At 38.9% G+C, this 22,188-nt stretch overlaps 2 protein-coding genes across 6 annotated transcripts; both read left to right on the forward strand.

The window, feature by feature from the left end:
• Positions 1 to 3,691: 3,691 nt before the first annotated feature.
• On the forward strand, positions 3,692 to 11,891 carry s100u (S100 calcium binding protein U). 2 transcript variants are annotated; one of them, XM_036567138.1, is made up of 4 exons: positions 3,692 to 3,934; positions 9,137 to 9,217; positions 9,478 to 9,610; positions 10,962 to 11,891. In XM_036567138.1, the coding sequence occupies exons 3-4, from the start codon at positions 9,491 to 9,493 to the stop codon at positions 11,298 to 11,300; spliced, it is 459 nt and encodes a 152-aa protein (XP_036423031.1). In that variant the 5' UTR covers positions 3,692 to 3,934; positions 9,137 to 9,217; positions 9,478 to 9,490; the 3' UTR covers positions 11,301 to 11,891. The 2 variants fall into 2 exon arrangements, with proteins under 2 accessions (XP_036423031.1, XP_036423030.1); XM_036567137.1 differs by lacking the exon at positions 9,137 to 9,217 and having other exon boundaries at positions 3,737 to 3,934.
• A 4,018-nt stretch (positions 11,892 to 15,909) lies between these two features.
• s100s (S100 calcium binding protein S) lies at positions 15,910 to 21,735 on the forward strand. 4 transcript variants are annotated; one of them, XM_036567141.1, is made up of 6 exons: positions 15,910 to 15,988; positions 16,213 to 16,443; positions 16,701 to 16,747; positions 18,532 to 18,587; positions 18,930 to 19,083; positions 20,630 to 21,735. In XM_036567141.1, the coding sequence occupies exons 4-6, from the start codon at positions 18,565 to 18,567 to the stop codon at positions 20,831 to 20,833; spliced, it is 381 nt and encodes a 126-aa protein (XP_036423034.1). In that variant the 5' UTR covers positions 15,910 to 15,988; positions 16,213 to 16,443; positions 16,701 to 16,747; positions 18,532 to 18,564; the 3' UTR covers positions 20,834 to 21,735. The 4 variants fall into 4 exon arrangements, with proteins under 4 accessions (XP_036423034.1, XP_036423032.1, XP_036423036.1 ...); XM_036567139.1 differs by lacking the exon at positions 16,701 to 16,747 and having other exon boundaries at positions 20,630 to 21,734; XM_036567143.1 differs by lacking the exons at positions 16,701 to 16,747; positions 18,532 to 18,587 and having other exon boundaries at positions 20,630 to 21,734.
• The last annotated feature ends 453 nt before the right edge of the window (positions 21,736 to 22,188 follow it).

Raw genomic sequence — 22,188 nt, forward strand, 5'->3', positions numbered from 1 at the left:
TATATGTAAATGATATGATGTTCTGAACGTTCTGATTGGATGCCCTGTATTGTGCCTCATTCAAAAAGCAGTCATGGCTGAAACTCTTCATGTAACTTAAGTGTGAATGGGCTGGGCTAAACTCCTAGGTGAATATATGTGAATGTGCTGGCTTTTGTTACATCATGAAAACAGTGAATTGAATTCAAAATGGGCTGTTTTTTTGCAGCTTGGTTTCCATACGTGGGTGGGGAGGGAAAAGTATGTTTTGAAAGTTTAAGTGTTACTTAAATACTACATCAAACTCATTTCCAAAATGTGAGGTCAATAAGACATGGGCCTTTTTGTCTTAGTTTGGTTCACACTTAAACTATACACTTAGGCTTTTGTTACTCACACTCATCTCTTTGAGTCATTAGAAGGTTGCTGCCATAAAATGAATTTACCATTAGACAGTGTGAATGTAAAACCAAGAAAATGGAACTATTTTTAACGCGTGCCTGATTTGGGCAAGACACTTGGACCATGTTAAGGCACAATAGTAAAAGTAAGGTGTACCTCAATAACCCTGAACGTTTGGTGGTAGACTGCAGTGGTCATACTTCATACTGGTTATCAGTGGCTTCTGCATTTAGGAATGAAATAGGTGCAACGGAGTTCAATAGCTTTGGTTTGTTTTAGGCAAAAAGAGAGTCGCACAATAATTTTTAAAGCTAAAAGACAGTCGCACTGTGAAAAGGTTAAGAACCCGTGCTCTACAGGAAACAAACTTCAATAAACAAGATTTAGTGCACAATTACTTGCTGAGTTTAACATACTGGGGAAAAATTAAATAAACAACACAAAATGTGCCATAACTTTTGCACAGGCCACATTTTATGTTGTATTTCTCCTCAGTGTGTTAAACTTCGAAAATAAAGAGTAATAGTGCATTAAAATGTGCAGAAGTGAGGATGTGTTAACTTTTTTCACCTAAAAAAAAAATCAAGAAAGCGTCGTTTGACCAAACTTTTGCACATTACTGCAATTGCTAAAGCATAACAGGGCTTTTTCCCTTTACAGCAAAGCGCTACAAAACCCATTCATGAACTGACTGACTGTCTAGAATAGTTTACTTTTTTTTTAATTATGAGCAAAAGTTTAGATGCCCTGAGGCTCAGGTAAAAACTACTCTGCTCATAACTCTGGACTTTGTAGCCTAATCAAACAGAATTAGAGGTGTGACAAAGGCGTGACCGCAGTTGACACACACCGATACAGACAGGTACAGTCACACAGTACAAGGGCGGTGCCCCCCTGCGGTCAGAGCACACACACATACACACAGGAAAAAACACAAAGGTCTACACAGATAGTGTAGTAAACGTTGGAGGCATTTACAGGACAACCTCCCGCCTCTGAAGAGTTGCCCACACTATACAAATAAAAGCACTGTACAAATAACACTGAACTTAATCTACTGAATTGTAATCTAGTCCAAAATGACCTCTCATGCCTCTGTATAGAGAAAACTGGCAGCCAACAAGAGGTTCTGCTAAAACACAACAGTCCACACTAAGAGTGTAATGATTTCAATATGTATCAAAAAATCCAAAAAGGAAACAGTGTACTGAAATTCAGAACTATTGCTGGTAAGCCCCTCAGTCTCTCCCAAGAATCAAAAAATACGTCTGTAATTTTGAGTTAATTTTTATCTGATAGAATCACGCTTGTATTACAGTGCTACAAATGGTCAATTATAAAGTATTGGATGGTAACAAAAGGGTTAAAATTCTTGAAACGACCAGTGGAAAAATTGTTGTTCTCTGTGGTCTCGGGGTAGATATAGCTAAGCAAGCTCTCCTATTGGTTAGGACTTCAAGAGCTGGAGAGAAGGCCTAATGATTATCTGCCTGCTGATTAACTATCTGTATAATTACAAAGTGACAGAGGGATCACCCAATCACCCTTACATTTCCAGTAGGTGTGACCAATTCTGAAGGAAAAAAAGTCACTCTAGGCCTTCTGGAAGTCCTAAATATGTCACTGACTGCAAATATGAGCGGCAGCCTAATTACTGGTTGTTAGAAATGGATAACGGCAAAGCAGCTCTATACCAGCCTCACTACTGAGTCACTGCGAAACATATACCAATCTGACTGTTACAAACTTCAGGTAAAAACATGAAAGGTTTAGTTTAACGCTAACAAACTACCAGAATCCCACAGAGCCACTAGCAAAAATTGGCATTATTATAGATGTGTCTTCTGGGCTTTTTATAAATCAGTTATCTGTCATTTTTATTTTTATTTTATTTTGTAAGCACATTTGGCAGTGAAAACAGTTCTATTGGACATTTTTGTCATTTTCCACTCACACCGTACAATTTACTCATTTTTCCTTCCATTCTTTCTTTTGTTATCCCTTCTATATTAGTGAATAATTTTAACAGAAATATCATGAATAAAGCTGTATCCAATCTAGCACAGTGTCAGCAACATTTTCACCAAAATCATTTTATATTAGGCCTTGTCATTAATTATTTTTCTCTCAATTATTTGTATTAGTTTATGTTCCAAAATAAAGGTCTATGTGCATGTAAAGTCTGTTTGAGGAGATTATAATCCAGCACACAAGGTCCACTGGCTTTTTGATGTGGGTAGTCTGAGGGTGGACCTGCAGTGCCATACAGTCACTGCCAACCTTATCAAGTGTTGCCGACCTTATCAAGGCAGCATACTTATAGATATATCCTGGCTATCTGGGACGGTGCAAACATTAACATATTAATATATAAGCATGAGGCACATCCATACTTTGTAACTATCGAAATGCATCATATTGAGTGCATTTGCACTCAATAATCTGATCACAATTGGATTTCTGCAGTTATCCGATTATTCAAATGGTCATGTAAACACCACACTCCCATCTAGAAATCCGATAAAGAGAGCTGGATTTCAGCTCAGTAATCAGATTTCTCCTGCATGTATACTCTTACCCAGATTCTTGACGAAATGAAGGATTCAAGTATTCTTCGTCTTCTAGATTATGTATGTTCACATTTTCAAGTAAAGTGACTCGATGTTTAAAAAAAAAAGCCGCGGCATGAATTTGAGTTTTATATTAAGTTTACGTCCCGTCTTCTTGTATGAGTTCATTGGCTGATTGCAAAGCATAAATCTGATTACTGTCTGACTCATGTAGACCTAGTGTTTCCCATTATCTGATTACTCAAGTGCATATAGCGCGTTGATCGAATTACTGACAAAGTCTGACTTTTCTTGCTGTTTAGTTCGGATTATTAGGTGCATGTGAACGCACTCAGTGAGACGCCGCTGTATCTTATCAGACCGGGTTCTAGATGAGTGTATCGTTACACTCCTACTCTACACAGGGCGTTCAGGACTGCCGCCTCACAGGATGCCTTACTCCAAAAACGCGGGAACCTCTCAGTCACTAACATTTCTGCTCGCGCCTGCAGCGCTGCTGCTGCAGCGGTCAGTAAATCTGACGGTGACCTGAAAGTGTTGAGTAAGGAGTTAATACACTGTGTCCCTCACTTCAAATCCCTCCTCCACTCTTTCATGCATCTCATTCCACCTCAAAACCAAATTAGCAGCGAACTACAACCAGCAGCGACAATTTCTCCACAACTGAAACGAAGAGTGAGTTCACGGTTACCTTTCTAAATAAATCTTTTTTTTTCTTTCCCTTTTGAAACGTTGCTGTGTTGTGGCTGAAGCTCGGCCCATAATTCCCCCTCCACTCGTACACGCCCTCTGACTTGTCAGCGGAGAGGAAAAAAAGTTAAAAGAGAAAAAAAAACTAAATCACGGAAGAGATTCTGTGGCCGTTCGAGTTTGACAAGTTTTTGGTGGTGAAGAGAGAGAAGGGGAAGAGACGGGAGAAGAGGGAAAAGGAAGAGGTGTGAAAAGCTGCTCTTCGTTGGTCTTTTCGTGTCCCGGGTTTGAGGGTAAGTGCGCCAAGCCGCTTTAGCTGCACCTTCAGCTTTTCCTGTGAGCTTTTCTCCTCAGAGAGCCGCCGGAGCTTCACTTTCAGCGCCACGTTTTACATTTTACACACACACACACACTCACAGCCACACACACACCCGTCCTGCTGCACGGCTGTGCTGAAGCTCTCTCTGCTCCACCGTCACCGCTAAACCACGACTGACACAAAAACCCGTCGATTTTCATCCTTTTCTCTTCAGTTTTGTCACCGCTGAAGAAAAGCGCGGCCGTGTAAGATGAAAGCTGCTGGTCGGGTTTGTGGTTTGGTTGTGTGCTCGGGTGGTTTGTTAGAGAAGTGCAGCGAGCTGTGAGAGTTTGACAGCTTTCTAAGGTTTCACAGGCCACATACTGAAGGTTTGAGCTCTGTCACAGCTGCTCAGGCTCTTTTACTTTGCTCACTGTCTGAATCGCATTTTAACACGTCGCGAGTTTCCAGCGTCTGGTACTAAAGGCAGTCTCACTAGTCTTGAGCTTATCACCATCTGTATTAGTGTTATTATTACTCTTATTATTACTCTTATTATTATCAGTATAGTGACATATCACAGTTCTCGTTGACGTCAGTGTGGTTTTAGTGCTCTTCCTCTGCTGCCCCTCACTGTAGAGCTTGTTCTCTCTCTCTCTCTCTCTCTCGCTGTAGAGGAATTCGTGTAAACCCTAATTTGCGTTCCTATACTCTAAATTACACAGGACTCACGCCAGCCAGTCTCGTATTAATGCTGGGTTGTCTGGTCAGTCCAGTCTGTGGTTCATGCCGAGTGTGGTGCTGGACGGACCCGCGGCTGAGGAAAGGCCGCTGCCGCTTTTATACGCAGCCTGACTTTGTTCCTCTGTGAATTTTTCATGGCACCCGGGCGGATCACGTTCTCCCTCAATCTGTATCGCGCACTGCAGAGAAACGGGAGCCCGTCAGGGTTCATATTTAATGATATGCCTCGGGTTTTTATGTCTTTTGTGAGTAATAATATGCGGCGGTGGCTGGAAACGAGTTCCATTTCCTCAGTTTCATGTGCTTAAGTGCAGTTTCGATTGACTTTGGACACTGGATACTTTTCTCAGTAACGTGCGGATACGTGTCTGGTAAAAAGGGCGCTGTAGTAGCATACACACCTAAAAAGATGGTTCTTCAAGGGGTGTTAAGGTTCAGATTAGAGCCACGACTTTTGTAAAGAAGCCCTTCATGCTGGTGTGTTGTATGTGTGTGGTTCTATAGAACCGTTTTGAAAAGGGTTCTGCTACTGTTACAAGCTTGACATTGTAACAATGAAGAATGTATTTTGTGCTATATAGAACCCTATACAACACATTCTCTATCAGTCTGACGAACCATTTCACCATGCAAAGAACTGTTTAAACATGCACATGGTTCTATATAGAAATCACAGTCATAAATAGAACCATTCCCTTTAATGAAGATTTGAAGAGCTTTGTAAAGCTTTTAGCATTTTAAACCTAAAGGATCCCAAAAAGAGAAGAATATTGCTTAATAAATGTATCTGCTGACAGATGTTGCATTTTCTTGTACAGTTCTGTAGGGAACTCTGATCCTGAGACATTTTTAGACCTGCTAATTTTTTTTACTCCTACTCAGGTTGTTTGTGGTAGCTACTTTTAACTTACATCATTCACTGAAGCAGCCTAATAATACTTTTACTTGGCAATTTAGCACGCCTTTAGGCTACTCGAGCCACCTCTGCTGGGCTTTGGCTCCAGCGTTCAGCAGCCCACGGAATATCCGGGTTACTGGCCAAGCCTTCAATCATTTATGTGACTTTACGACTGGAATGGCAGTTGAGAGGTCGGCCACCTTGGGGTGCAGGGATCAGCAAGCTCATTCAGCAACACCTAGTCAACAGAAATGGGCTTGTGGAGACAATGTTGTCAGAGCTTAAGCCTTAGAGTGCTTGTAGGACTTGTGACAGCAGTTCATTGTCCCGGAGAGAAGGAGCTCGTGTGCTGAGATAGTAATGTAGATAAGCACTGGCACTGACACTACTTTCTCAGGCAGCTTTACACTCAGCTCATTTCACAGATTCAGCAGCCTGTGATTCATTCAGAATCATGGTTTTATTAGTTAATGAATGTCCTCAAAAGACATGGAGTTCAGATTAGGCTAGAAGTACATACCTTATGACTTTTTGTATGTGTAATTATTTAACTCTGTGTATATATCAAACAATATATAATATCAGAAACCATGTAATTCTTCCTGGTAACTTTACTGAAGAAGGAAAAAAAACATCCTTAATGTTCAGTGTAAACTGACGTAAAATGAATTTAGTTCTAACAGTAATGATATATATATATATATATATATATATATATATATATATATATACGATCTCCAAAATGGTAACTTTTACTGTAAATGAATGTCACCAGATTTTCTTCCGATTCATTTTAAACCATTTCTGTTGGTCCATTCATCACGTGTGTACACACAAAGTAATGGGCAGCTGCCGTGCTCAGATATACATGGTTTTGTTATTACAATGACAGTACTGTGTATATCGAAGTACAGTGTTACATGAGGATGAATGGACCAATAGAAATGGTCCAAAATTGCTTGGAGTAAAGTCTCATTACTTTAACGTCCAGTGTTGTAAAGTGAACACACTTCTGCACATTTTAATGCACAATGTTTATTTGCTGAATGTAACACGTGGGCTGTGCAGAAGCTATGGCACGTTATATTTTATGCTTTATTTATTCCAATACGTTAAATTCAGTATTAAATAGAAATGGTGCAATAAAATCAGCAGAAAATCACATATTTAAGTTTGTTCCCTGTAGAGGATGTTAACTTAGAAAATAAACAGAACACGTAATCTGACTGGAGTTGTTGAAACTTTGGCATATGACTGACTACAGGCCTACTTTTTCATAGGTGTGAAAGTATAAAAGCCTATGGTTTAAAGTTGAAAGTATACAGTCAGTGGATACGCTATGAAAGGCTTGTAGTTAGAAGTGGTTTGGTTTCATAGCAGAGATCTAGAACTATTTCCTGTGTTGCATGCCAGAGACTCTCATGGCAGTGTCCTCGCTCCTCTGTCAAGCAGTCTATGAAACCAAATACTTTAATAAGCAAGTAATTCGTCGGCTCGCACTCTCTGTTCCTACTAATTAGTCCTAAGAGCTATGTTTCCTAATGGGTAACCACCGGTACATGTACTTATTACTGTAGATCGGGGTGAGGAGGGTAGGCTGTTAGAGAGTATGTGTGTGTGTGTGTGTGTGTGTGTGTGTGTGGTGCATGCGTCCATTCATTTACCAGTACCACAGTGAGTCACGAGTAAACACACCTGCGGAGATCTCTTTTAGGCCAAAGCATTCATTGTTTACTGGTTTTAAGTGGTTCTTTTTTACTTAGAAAAGTGCAGAAACAAAGTCCCATCTTTATCGACAATTTGAAGTAGACTAGCAATAGTGAGGCTAACATTCCAGTCAAGTTTGAGTGACTCACACAGACAGCAATGCATGGAATCTCCATGCTAACAAGTCACTGGCTGTTTTCTGTTGTTTTCATCTGTGTCTGTATCACACATTCTGCTCTGTTGTTCATGTGTTACTGGCATGCTTCGTGTTTGTTAAACAGATACTGGAAGGAATTTACTGCATACGGGTTATTACATCATGTTCTGCCTGTGGCTGTCGCAATTGATTATGTTAGTAATCGAGCAGCATAACAGTCATTTTGATGGTTAATTGAGAAAACAAAATTTAAAAAAAAGGCCAAACAATAAACACGGACTTAAATTCACAATAACAAAGCATGCAGCGTTTTTTTTAGAAAATAATTTAAACAAACTAACTAATTAACAAAAAGCTAGAAGAAGAAAAAATGTATGCAAATAGGTGTGTAGAGATATCAGTAGGAGAATTTAAAACACGCATTATCATCATGTAAACTTATCACTGCTGATTAACTGAGAAGGTCAAATGTAAAATATTGAGTAATTTAAGGTATTTAATGTAGTCATTGTCACAGCACTGCACCCTTAAACAAAGGACTTCTTCAAGGGTTCTTGGCATTGGTTATAGATAGAACCATGACAACTCAAAGAACCATTTGAATGACAAAAATTGTTATTTGTATTTGTATTAAATGGTTTGTCTGTGTAATGGAAAACCCGTTGTATATGGTTCTTTAAAGAACCTTTTAAAATGGTTGTATATAGCCCCAAAAAAGACGGTTTTTTTTTTGTTTTTTTTTGCTACTCTATAGAACCAATTTGTAGTTCAAGAGTGTGGTTCTGTCGTGAAAATGTTTGTGCCAGTAAGGGTTCTTTGTATGACCATACAGAAGAACAATTTTTGGTTCCCTAAAGAACCTTTCCTCAGATGGTTCTTTAGAGAACTGTTTTGGTAAATGAGATGTATGAGTGTGAATAATCTAAAGTTTAAAAAGCCTCCACATAATGTAAACGTTCTGGGAAGAATCCTTAAAATGGTAAAGAACCTAAACACCCACACATCTGATCATTTACAAACATGGTTCTTTAGGGAACTAAAATGGTTCTTCTATGGCTTTGCTCAAAGAACCCTTGGTGGCACTTTTTTTTTAAAGGGTACAATAGAGTATATCAAAACTATGCAGGATATCGACGCTATCTTACCAAAAAAATCTCCAAAATGGTAACTTTACAGGAGAAAGCAAAACTTTCTTAATACTTTTTATGCGTTTAATATAAATGAATGTGTAGCGGTTTTATTCCAAGTCATTTTGGACAGTTTCTGATGATCATTGTGAAGAGCAGCTGCTGGTTTTAATATAGGAGCAGCAGTATCCAGTATTACCTTCAGTATTATTACTCTGTCATGCAATGTCTGTAAGCTTTCACATACCCAAAACTGGCTCAAGTGTGTAGCAGTGACGTGCACGTGTTGTGGTATATGAGACAAAAGAGCAGAGCAGACAGCGAGAGATAAATGACCGATTGAGCAAGAAGGAAAGAGACTCTGTAGGTAACGGCGACGTGACCGCTTGAGAGGGGGGAAAAACGGGTTTAGAGAAAGAAGAAAAAACAGTTTGGTGTTGGTAATCCCTCTGGTAATACGAAGCCACTGTGCAGTTAGGCCTTCAGGAGATCAGATGACCTATCAAAGATACGGAGAGCCATTGTGGCGACTTACTCCTCTCTCCTCTCTTCCCTTATCTCCAGTAACTGTCAGTTCATAGCCCCAAGATTTCCACTCTCTACACATAGAACAGTTGGAGCCAGCAGATCATTTGTGCTGTTGAGGTAAACGGTGCTTACCAAATTGCCTAAAAACCTCGGATTGTACTGTATCATACATCTTAAATTAAGAATAATGATCTGTGTTTATTTTTTATTTTGTTCCAAATATCTGGAATACAAACAGGTTTAATCAATCAAATTAGTTATCTGTAAACAGTAAGAATGTTACATCTGCTCTTTTATGACCTTCACTGAATCACATATGTAAATAATGAATGGTTTTTAATCTCGTACTCAAACCTGTCTCCTTCTCTCATATGCAGATAAAGAGCAAACATGGAAGGGGCCATCAAGACAGTGGTGTCAGTCTTCTTAAAATCAGCAAAAGGCAAGGAGAACCTTGGGGAGAAGGACTTCCAAAGCCTTGTGAAGAACCAGCTGAAGAACATAATGACGGTTAGGAACTTTGCCTGTTCTCTGCAAAATCCAGACTGATAATCTGACAGGTTGACTATTCAGTCTGAGGCTGGACAATGTATCGTTTGTTAATTATCACCACGATATCGGCCTTCATGTAAACGTTCATTGAATGTGTGTATGAATCAAGGCATTAACATAATCACATTGCATATTGCAATCACAGCATGCAGCCGTATAATGGCAATATGGCATTCTGTATATATCATACAAATTCAATCCCCATCGTTCCCCATCTCATCAGAGATCCTAGGTCCTAAAATAACTCGTCCTAACCATTTCTGTTGCTCTGTTAAGTGCTGGCTTAAATTTATTCCACTGCAGCACTAAAGTTTCTTATAGGGTAAATGACCGCAACATCCCATTAGATTACAGTTGCTGAACTGTATATCAAATAGGTTAGGAAGTAAATGCAACCACTGCAGCAAAACATTTTTAAGTAAAACATTTTTCTGATAATTTTAAAGCGCTCCAGTCAAAAATGTCTCTGAGAAATGGCAATTAAGGGGAACTGTGGAGGTCAAGGGAAGATTTGTACGGGTAGATGGAAGAGTGGATTCTACTAAATATCAGCAAATTTTGGAAGCAAATGTAACAGAAAAGAAATTAAAGTTGAAAAGAGTCTGGCTTCTACAACAGGACAGTGACCCAGAACATACCTTAAAATCCATAATGAACTATTTCAAGAAATGCAATCTGAAGCTTTTGGAATGATCCTCACAGAATCCGGACTTGAACATCATTGAAAATCTGTGGGTAGATCTCAAAGATGCTGTGCATGCAAGACTGCACAAGAATATCACAGAAATAGAAGTGTTCTGCAAGGAAGAATAGGTGTAGATTCGTAAAGGAAGAATAGGACTCCTAGCTGACAAAAAAACGTGTTTGCAAACGCTGAGTAGTTAGTAGGGTGTAAGGTGTCTGTTTTTTGCACATGCTGCAATTACTATTATTTTAATAGTTAATTAAAGGTAAAGTCACTGTGCATTAACATTTGCCGGAATATGTCTTTTTATAAATTTAACTTCAGAAATCAACAAAATATGTAATTTTTGTCTACAACTGTATATGGTTCTTTTGTTCTCAATCTCTTATCACAAGTATCTCTGTTTAGTTCTGTGGTTGTATGCTTAGACTTTTGGAATATGGCTCCGGTGATCTCAAAGGATAACAGCAATGGGAAAGCAGAGCTCCTAACAATTGCCTGTACTGCTGCGCAGGAATCAGCAAAACTTACTGATGTCCTTTGTTTTTGGTCTAATTTGCAGTTGACTTAACTAACTACACATAACTACGAACTACACATAATCTTGTTTATATTTGTGTTTAGGATACTGACAGCACTGAGGCCATTAAGCAGATGCGTCAGGGCCTTGACTCAAACCAAGATGGCAAAGTCAGCTTCCAGGAGTACATGACTCTGATTGGCTACCTGGCACAGGCGCTCAGTCAGCAACGTTGCAATGAGAAGGAGACACAACCGGTGAGTTCAGTCCCGGAGACACAGACCGAGGCCCCAACTGCGGCAAATGCGGAGCCAGAAGCAAAGAACGAGGCGGAGCCTGTAAAAGAGGAGGTGGCAGCAGCCAAAGTGAAGGATGAGTCCGAGGAAGTGGAAGAGGAAGGAGCGAAGGCAGAAGGGAAGGCAGAGGTGGAGGAGACCTCATAGGAGCTTGAGATAGTTTAAGCAAACTTCTCAAACCCTCCCGTACCCCTTTTGTCTATTTCAATCTCATGTTTTTAATAACAACATATTTTATTACATAGCCCATTGAATTTGGCCAACACTACATCTTTTTTACCACTACGTTGTAGCATAAACACTCAATTATTCATTTTTACATGTCCTTATGTATATTGTCATTTATATTGACCTGTATTGTATTTTTTGCCATTTAAAGATTTAACACTATATTCCAACATGGATTTCTAATTGTGCCAATACGTTTACAAGTTTACAGTTTATTGGCATGTTCAATCAATCAGCCGACTCCGGTGCTACTTGTAAGCCAATAGTATGCCTACCAGTGATCCTCTGACAAGCATGCTGATCCCACCACCCCCCAACACCACCATCACTTTGGTTTTTGTTTAGGTCTTGTTGTACACAGTTGGTTGCTGTACATGCATGCTAACACTATTTCACTATTTCACAAGAAGCGGTGACTAATACTGAGCCCTTGTTCACAAACCACTAAAATTGAATGAAGTCTCATTTGCATGACAATAAACAAATTGTGTCTTTAAGTGTGCAGTTCAATTGCATGTGTGTTCTTATGCTTTCATTTGTTCTCTTTCTTTCCCTTCACCTCTTCCAGAATTAGGATGGTTTTATCTCTTCTGTGGCCTGCTTGATGTCATTCTCCCAAAGCTTGAGCTCTTTCCCTCTCCATGGCCCACATATCTATTCTTTCACAGTTGGCCTCCACCTTACATGCGTTTGCGTTCCTCTCTCACTTAACTAGCTTTGTCTAGCTTTGTCTCAAGAACTCGTATATCAGGTGCTCGGTGTCCTAATAATGACCGGGGCTTAATAATTAAGAACCTTTGGGATGGAATCCACACCAGGGGACCCATCTGGCCCCATGGGAGCCCAAAATAGCCCTAAAGCATTGGGCCACTGACCCAGGGAGGCCCCAGAATAGCCAGGTGTCCTCCATGCAATGTGATCTACATATGATCCACAAGTCAGAACTGGAAAAAAAGAAAGAACGCCTCATTCTAAGTGCTCATTGTAGCCTAGAGATCTCAAATTTGACCACAGTTGAGATGCTTGTTTTAGCTTTGTTTCTGACCTCAGCTGACCTATCAGTACGATTACTTAACTCGTTTTATGTGTGCACAGAAGTATTACTAACAAAATATGAATGTGAATTGTTACAATTAACAGTGATAAAGACGTACAGTGAAGCTTTGAGGATCTAGTTCCGAGTTGGATGGGACAACAGTAGAGAACCCCTAATTTAGTTCTCTTTCCGTCCTTAACAACTTCTGCATTTCTGATCGTATCTATGCAGTAGCTGTTGAATGTGCTGCATCATCATCTTCCCTTCTTTAACATCTCTATGGCCCTGTTTTGGAAATTTCTGAAACTCCTGAATTCCGGGGCTTTAACATAACATACTAACGACGCAGCATCTCAAAGACCACTAAAATGTTTAATGTATCATTTGTATGTATGTATGTATCTCTGAAAGAAACTATTAACAAGTGATTATCAATCAGTTATCCGCAGTAATCCATGTTTTACTTAATCATGTATCGATAATTCATTTTATTCAGCTTACTTTTGTTACTTGCCATGTATCGAGAGCTTGAAATTGGAAAATCTGATACTTGGCTTCGACTTCGCCTCCAATTCTTTGTTGTTTTTCTTGAGAAATGTCATTATGTATCATCTGTCTAATAGCTAATTCTATTTTATATCTATTCCTGTTAGTTAAATTCTGTGAAATTCCATGTAAATTCCACAAACATGGAATAAAATGTGGTAGAAATAGTCCATTCCATTTATTATTTAATTATTCTTGAACACTGCTACATAACCTTGACATATGATATAACTATACCATAAGCTGTCATCCGTTGTAATATTACAGTTGCCTGACTGTTAATAGTCATAACAGATGTCATAATGTTTGATATCATGAAGGCTAATTAGAGTACACTTAGCAGAATTTAGGTATGTGACATAAACTGTCATGACCAGGCTTGGGCTAAATACTTTGAAAAAGTAGTAATGGCTGAAAATCAAATACATTGTCTACACTAAATGTGTTCAGTAACATATTCCAATACAATACATACAAAGTTATGTATTCAGAATACATTTATAATACATGTTATAAAAGTATAAAAAACTCTGCCATCATTTTTATTGAATTCACTCTGTTCCTCACTGTTACTGGTTGGCAGTTTTGTTCATGTAATTCTTCTGACAATATTTTTCATGAAAACTTCAATTATTCAAATGAATACAAAATTCATTATTTTGGCTCTCCTCTTCAGTGGCCTGCTTCAGTCCACTGCTGCTCCTATAATTTTCCTGCTGTTTCATGACCTAAGCCAAGAATTCGCTCTATCCCAATAACAAAATCTTGCAAGTTTGACTATAAAATGAGTTGCTGTATGATTTTCAGTTAACGTCAGGTGTGTAACCTGCCACAGAGCGCATGCACAAGTCCAGTACAATAACAGCTTAGCTAAGCTTATCACCGGACAATGTAGTTTACAATAGTTTATTGATGTTCAGATTAATAAATGGCTCATCACAATGATTTATAAGTCCATTCAAACTTTAGAAGGAACTCCTGTGTTTGTAAAGAAGCCATTTTTTTGAGTTCTTCTTTAGAGTAAGTCTTTACATGCTGTGTGCGTATTTTAAAATGGTTACTTAAGAAGCTGGGATGGTGTATATAACTGTATTCTGAATATTGTCATTATAAAATCTAACTTGGACTGAATTCAGATACTTAATTTTTGTGTTCTGGATGGATTCCCAATTCTTGTATCCTGTCACATCCCAGCCCTGATTATGACATATCAATATTATGTAGCACGGCTCAAATAAAGTGTTACCAATTAAATATCATAGTGCCCAGATTAACTCACAACTGTCACAACTAGTCACAACTGTCTTTCTTTGTCAGATTAACATAAAGTTGCAATTATCTTTCTTTATTTACCATCAGGTACAATAAGGTAGCTAAATGCATACTTCCCCCCTCCCCCCAAACGTGTAGCCTATACCTGTGTACTATTTAGTGGCGCTCAACAAGCACATGCAGGTAGATCATGTTTATATCTCTCAGCTATGTAAAACCACCTCTGCGGCTGTGTTACTGTCTTGTTTGCTTTTGGTGTGTCTGACTCTGTACCGTGCCCGGTGACGTGGGGCTCCATTACGTTAGCATTATCAATGCGCCGTCACTCTGTAAAGCGATATGGGACACCACCATGCCAGCCTCCTGTAGGCAGCACCACACTCAAGTCCTGCTCATGCAGTGCTCACTGTTTACAATCTGATATGAATATATAGCAGAGAGCTTGGTGATTAGAGCTATTAGCTCATGTAAATGCCCAGTTGACCCCAGATGTCACTTTAACTAAAGATTCCATCTTGTAGAGCTCCATATCTTCTAATTTAGCCCTACTTTTACACACTGAGTGAGAATGGGAGTTCCACTGACTTTCCACATTTTTTATTAATGAAATTGTTGAAATGTAAACAGTCACTGAGAGCAGTTCGATGTGAAATGAGTTTCTATGAGTTTAGCATCTCACAGCTACCTCATAGAAAGTTGGTACATAAAATTACATTGAGAGGTTACCTAGTGCTCTTGAAACATTTTTTTACAGCATTTTAAAAACTTTCATGGCAGAGAGGAACCTTCATATGCAAAAGTTTGGGTGCCCCTGGTCAAGTAAGCACATACTCTATGGCGAACACGCTTCTGCACATCTTAATGCACTGTCACTATTTATTTGCTGAAGTTATCATACTGGGCAAAAACAAAACAAGCTACATTTTATGGCACATGTTATATTTTTACAGAAATTGTGCAGAAACTCATATTTAAGTACATGCAGAGGATGTGTTAATTTATTTTCACAAAATCAACATAACGTATTAGCCATTCAAATGTTTGCATATAACTGTACATGCAGGGTGTTGTAAAGCAAAATCATACCCAAAACTTATTTTTCTGATTTTATCACAATTTTACCGTCATTAACTAAAGGTCAGAAGATGCTGTGGCCTGAAAAGATTAAATATAGAAGGAATACTCGTGAAAACCACATGACTACAAATTGTCTACTGTCACAAAATGAGTGCTTTGCAACTGATTCTTTGTTAGCATTGTATTGAGCATATCGCTGCTGTCAGACAAAAAGCTTTTATCTCCAAAATAGTAACTTTAAAGAAGAAGGAAAAAACTTATTTTACTTTTAATGTAAGTCAATGGAACCAGACTTTTTTCCAAGTAATTTAGGGCCATTTCTTTTGGTCCATTAATCTTGAAATTTACACACGATATAAAGGACAGTAGTTTTTTTCAAATGATGTCAAAAACTGAAAAACAACAATTGAGATATAACGTTTTGGTCTGACAGCAGTGATATTTATACTGGCTTTTTCTTTAACATTTTGAGTAATTTACAGGCTGGTTAAAGAAATTCTCTCACATTGTTTATCCTAATCTCTCTCTACCGCATCTGTACTGTACAGTTGATTACTGTGGACAGTAATTTTCAGGTTTTCCTGTACTGAGAAAGAAGAGAAAACCTGTTGACTATAATACAAGCCAATGGGCAGTTGCTTCCTGGACTGTTTGACTACAGATGAGGCACATAAAGGTTAGGTCGAAAGTCCTATTAATATTCCTTCAAAGCCACAAATTTATGGCCATTTAGCTACAACTTAGTAATTAAATAAGCTTAGGACCTATCTAAATGGTTCAAAATACACCACCATTCTCTATGCTATACTATTTGAATACTAAGACTTTACTGGTATATAAACTCTGTCTATAAACAGCCAGCAAAAAAGGACTGCAAAGCTAACTTCCATTTGCCTGTAGACTCTCCATGTGTCGACTCTTCTTGCATCATGATGCAATCAAGCAGGGAGGGAGGAAGGGATGGAGAAATAGAAGCTGAGGGACATGTACGGCGAGGAGGGGTGGAGGGGGGGTGAGTGATATTTAAGCCCTCCAGATACTCTCTCCTCATCCATTCCTCCGCTCTCTTGCTGTCTATCCGTATCTCTCGCTCTTCATCACAGACAAAGGAGGCTCTTCAGAAACACTCAGGTAAGATGGACAGCTTGGAAATGAGCTTGGGCAGCCTTAAGCTGTTGACTGCCCATTTAGATCAGTCCAGCTTTTGGTTTTTAACTGTCCTTAGGTTGTTTTTTGAATGATTCTTTATAGGATTGTAATCATTGGTCTATCTGATCACATTTTGAAAGTACTCTGATGAAGACTGTGTTGGATTCAATCATTTTTCTTTCCTTAAGGTTTCTTAGACATGCTATGACTTGACTTTTCACCTCCATGTCATTTTTTAGGACTGCATTGCCAAAAGTGTAAGGTTAACATACAAAAAGACCTCAAGGTTAGTGTACGAAGAAGTTATCAACCACACCACCAATGCCGATTTCTTTGGTGTCACTAGGTCACCGTATTACGTTACTGTCCACTGTGTTGGTTGCTGTGGCTTCTCATTGTGGTCTTGTAGATTCCTCCCATGCTAATTAAGACATCATCGCATTACCTCCTGTCTTTAATGATGTGCCATATTTCGTCTTCTTGCTAGGCTTCCTTACTTGGGTGATACAGAGTAGACATTTAACCATCTCACTACTTCATCTTATGACTTGTGCCATACACTTTCCTGCCAAACACCTGCATGCTCTTTTTGGGGTCTTTCTTAACATGCTCCAGATAACTCGTGTCATACAACTCCAGTTCTTGGAGGCACAGTGCCCGCAGGTATTTGTTCCAGGCCTGCACCTTACCATCTGAGCTGCCTAATTAGACTGCCGCTTTGGTGAATTAATTAGTGAAATTAGATGGTGTAGTACTTGAAATGGGTACTGGAGACGCATGTCCCTCAGCCGAGTAACCTTGTCTTAGACCTGACGTCAATGAAATTGCTCTACATCCGCAGTGGCATGCGGTAGAGCGGAAAACAAAAACATGTCATTACTCCAGAATCGGTTGTCGTGAATGTTAGATGACCATGTGCGGTACTCAGTTGATTATGTATTGGAAGGTACTACAATGAATTTGAATAAAATAAACATATAGAAGACAGCTTGAGGTCTTTAAACTGAATAAGACCATAGGCAGAGTAGGCTGCATGAGGCCTGTGTAGAATACAATTCAATTTATATTACAGCACCATTAGTAACTGAGGTTCCTTTTGTATGGCTGTATTAGTGGGTTATTATTTTGTTTTAGTGTTATTATAGTTTTGATGTTTTGTTGTTCATTTTTGGGGGTGGGGTGGGATTGGTTGTGTCTTGGCATTCATTACATCTACATTCCAACAGGTTTGGGTTTTATCTGTTGATGTTCTTTCCTGTAGTATGATGTGACCTCTGATACACAAGCTGACATAGATTAACCCAGAATAATCTGCAACCCTATCATTTAGATGTCCACACACTAATAAACTCAGTATGTGAACATCATGAGAACTGAAACTCTTGAAACCAGGGGTCTGATCCACATAGGGCCAGTGTGGCGGCATCTAACCAAGCGGGAGCTCACCTCAAATAACAAATTAATTGTTTGTAGGCTGAGACCAACTGATTAAACAAGTGGAATCAGATGAGCTCCTGCTTGATTGGAAAGTAAATATGCAGCCACACAAGCCCTGTGGATAAGACTGGTGACTCCTGCCTTTAACTTCAAGGACTCGCTCTTACGTATTAATTTCATAACAGTTACCAAATAAATTTTAGTAGTTGTTAAATGATAAGTTTTCAGATTAATTACTGAACAACAAACTATAATAAATAAAAAACGAATGAATGAATGAATGCACTTTACCTGGTTAGCCCCCAGTAGATTATGTACAGATGTTCAATTTATTAACAAACAGTGTAGGGTTAGATATAGATTTAGGTTGAAGTTATGGTTTGGATGAATTAAGGTAAATTTAATAAAATTTTAAATTTAATAAGCTTTTAGAATGTATGTTCACTGCAGGATAAGCACCTACAAAGCATTTACAGTGGGCTATCCAAATAAAGTGTTACCACTCTAATTCCATTGTGTTGTCTCACCCTAAACAGCTTGTGAACTCCATCCCAGTTTTCTTTTGCTGCTCCTCGGACATTTGTTTCTTCTTGAACTTGGTCAATGACTGTGTTTGTGTCTATATAATCGCAGTAGCTTGGCGAGCCTGGAGACAGAAGAACCAAGATGCCACGATCAAAATGTGATATGTAAGAATGTTGCGTTTGAAGTGCCCCTTTTTATCCTTGCCCAGATCCCCACTCTATCTCTCTATCTCTCTCTCTCTCTCAAATGAGAAAAATCTCCTATGTAAAGCTATGAGGAACTCTTGGTTCATTTTAGGTGATCTAAAACTGTGGTTAGTGCTTTACACTTTAATAATCCTACCACTCTGTTTATGCCCCCCATCATGCAATCATTGTGTCTGTGCCATTTCACTTGAGCTAAAGCTCCTCCCACGCTAGTCATGTAACACATGCGGCTGGGACTAGAGAAGGGTGCACCACGTACCGGTGTATCTAACCTCTGACCTTTGTGAATGCCTTCGGCAGCATGTCCAAAGAACCAAGCACCAACCTGGAGAGCGCCATGCAGATGCTCATCAAGACCTTCCACAAGTACTCGGGGAAGGAAGGCGACAAGTACACACTCAGCCGAGGGGAGCTGAGAGAACTGCTGACGGAGGAGCTGGGCAACTATCTAGGGGTGAGAAGAGCTAAAGCCCATATGTAACCATTCAGAAGAACTTTCTTAGAGATATTTTGAACTTTAATTCTTTTATATGCAGGTATGTCCTTGTATTTCAGCACAAAACCTCTATAGGAGAAGAAACGTCAAAATATTTAAATGATTAATATGTGAAAAAAACTAATTCAGAGTGGTTTGATGTGAAATACACCTCTACAGCAGTGTTTCTCAGCCCTGGTCCTTGAGGCCCACTGCCCTGCACATTTTCATGCTTTCCTGTCATATTAACTCAATAATGGGCTGTTAGGAAGCTGATTAGTTGGATCAGGTAAGTTGGGATCAGGGAAAACACTAAAAAGTGCAGGACTAGAGTTGAGAAAGTGCCCAGCTGTGGTCCAGGAAAGCAGTGTCCAGCACAGTGTGGAAGCTTCCCACTTACTTCCGCCCACTAAACTTGCCCATTGACAGACAAGTGTAATTAGGTGAGTTTGAGCAGGTAAATCACCAAACCACCTCCAGGACAGGACTTGTGCACCCTGCTAGGAGGAATCAGACATCTGTAGTTTAATGCTTCTAAAAGCTCCTTCACTTCGTATCACCACCCTGTAAAGAAATCAGAGTTTCTCTACAATGAACCACTTCACATCAAAACACTCAAAACAATTTTTGCCAGCTTTCATTTTTGAACGCCTTTAATTATAATGTAAGTTAATCATTTCAGGTCATTTTGGACCATTTCTATTGGTCCATTCATCAGGAAACGTTCACTGTAAAGGGCAGCTGTCATTTTCAAATGTATAAAAATGTAAAAACATGAAGAATGGAGCTGTGGGGTATTTATGTGACCGTAGTGATATGTATTACCACAAACTCACAAAACACAAATGTGAAAATATATTATGTGAAAATATAGAGGGACACAGGTTGATAGATCTACTTACATTGCACAAGGCTTCTTTCATTTCCCTTCTTAAGCTCCATCTAAAACCGCTTATGACCATAATTGACAGTATGCAAAAAATGTCCATTAGAAATGCATTCACTAGTACACACTTAAAAAGATTTTTTTGGTTTTTCAAAGGTCCTTTAGTAAAGGCAGTTTTCTGAGTTCTATGTAGAACCATTTCATGCTTGAATGGTTATGATTCTTCAGATTAAGGGTGAATATATTGTTTATGGTTCTATACAGAACCTTTTTGACAGTGGTTCTATATAGCAAGAAAAAGGGTTCTGCCATTGTTACAGTGCCAAACTTGTAAAAAACAAAGAACCCATTTTGGTGCTTTACTGAACCACATACAACACATTCTCCATCAATCTGAAGAATCATTTCACCATGCAAAGAACTGTTTAAGCATGCAAATGGTTCTATATAGAACTCATGGTTCTAACTAGAACCATTGCCTTTACTAAAAAAACACCTTTTTTAAGTGTATAGTGTAGTATGGTAGTATGTGGTTTTGGATGCAGGCATAAAGTTACCAAATACGCATTACATTTAGAACCCAACACTGACATCTGTGCATAACTGCGCCCATTAACTCTTATCTCTCATCCTTCAAAGAATGCACAAGATAAAGATGCGGTGGAGCGAGTGATGAATGACCTGGACGCCAACAACGATGGCGAGGTAGACTTCACCGAGTTCATTATCCTCATGGGGGCGCTGACTGTGGCCTGCAATGACTTCTTCCTCGACAGCCCGCCCCCTAAGGTCAAGCCTGACACCAAGGGTGGTGCCTCGACGGAGGGAGAGAAGAAAGAGTAACATGGGTACGAGAGCGGGATGTGGCAGGTTGTGCAGTACAAGAGAGAACAAGAAGGGGAGCTCATTCTTTCACCCATTTCTGTAATCTGCAGTGACAGGCCTAGTTCCTTGAGGAGATCCCTCTAGTTTGGTATTAATTATTTGACCCAAAATCATGCTCATCATTAGAATACAATATAAAAAATTAAGGTTCCTAAGTGGTTTGGATGTATGGTTCTAGGAAAAACCTTTACATTATATAGTTCTTTAAACTTCTTCACAGTCTTGCATCTCATATGCAAAGTGGTTTCAAGAACTATCCATTGAAAGTTTCTTTAAGGAAGCAAATTAGGTTCCTCTATAGTATTGCATCATAAAGAACCCTTTCGGCACCTTTATTTTTAGGACTGCATGGCCTGAAGACATGAACAGGTAGACTTTCAGCAATGCCAGGAACAGGTTTGCCCTAACCTAAAATAATCTACCCCAGATAAACAGGAAAGCACTGAAGTATCATGGTTCTTGTTCAAAGCAGAGGCTCCTTAGGGTAAATGGGTGTGCTCTATTTAAAGGTATGTTCTGTGATTTTAAAACATAAGGCCACTTGATTTGCAGCAAAGCTCTCTATGAATTTGAGGTTCCTTCAAAGTCATAGAGAGCCTTACATGTGGAAAAACAACAGCCAATAATGGCAAAATACATAATTTGAACATGAATCAACATGAATGTTAATAATCAGTGAAATAGAAAAGCTCATAATGGCTGTAAAATCACAGAATGTGGCTTTAAAGTCCTATAATAAACTATAAAGCTATAAAGCTATAATAAACACTCTTCAATGTTTAAAGTGCTACCACATCCAGAAGAAGATGAATGGTTACAGTGTGGATGCTGTCCACACATGCAATATTAACCATATTATCAGTGTTGAATATATGAATGTGTTTCGCTTCTTTCTTGGCACCTATTTTGTAGCCTGTTTTGTTAAGTGTTCGTATGTATCTTTCTCATTAGAATAAAGATGTCTAATTGATCTTCACTGGACTCATGTTATTACATATCAGCTGAAGAACAGCTGGCTTGGATGAATAGAATTTTTGACTGATATCCACTGTGAGCAATATTCACAAGGAAGAACACATTCACATCTGTCAAAATAAGGATTTTGTTTTTACATCAGTGGTAAGAAAGTACATTGATTACAAACTCTTAATTTGAAGAGTTTAGCCAGGTCATAGTACCTGCTTTTGAAGGTACGAAATTCATGTAAAAATTGTTTTCTCTGTGGAAAACCAGTATATACGATACAGTGAAATAATTAAAAACAAATATATCTCACTAAAGGGCAGTACAGCACATCACATATATAAAACACA

The sequence above is a fragment of the Colossoma macropomum genome, unplaced genomic scaffold (assembly GCF_904425465.1).
Source record: "Colossoma macropomum unplaced genomic scaffold, Colossoma_macropomum, whole genome shotgun sequence".
Lineage (NCBI taxonomy): Eukaryota > Metazoa > Chordata > Actinopteri > Characiformes > Serrasalmidae > Colossoma > Colossoma macropomum.

What these genes read in the sequence shown, in the direction of transcription:
- s100s (XM_036567141.1), top strand. Translation starts at nt 18,565, where the DNA reads ATGCCACGATCAAAATGTGATAT. An exon ending in CCACGATCAAAATGTGATAT is followed by an intron (nt 18,588 to 18,929) that starts GTAAGAATGTTG and finishes TGCCTTCGGCAG; the next exon opens with CATGTCCAAAGAACCAAGCA. An exon ending in AGCTGGGCAACTATCTAGGG is followed by an intron (nt 19,084 to 20,629) that starts GTGAGAAGAGCT and finishes CATCCTTCAAAG; the next exon opens with AATGCACAAGATAAAGATGC.
- s100u (XM_036567138.1), top strand. Translation starts at nt 9,491, where the DNA reads ATGGAAGGGGCCATCAAGACAGTGGTGTCAGTCTTCTTAAAATCAGCA. An exon ending in AGCTGAAGAACATAATGACG is followed by an intron (nt 9,611 to 10,961) that starts GTTAGGAACTTT and finishes ATTTGTGTTTAG; the next exon opens with GATACTGACAGCACTGAGGC.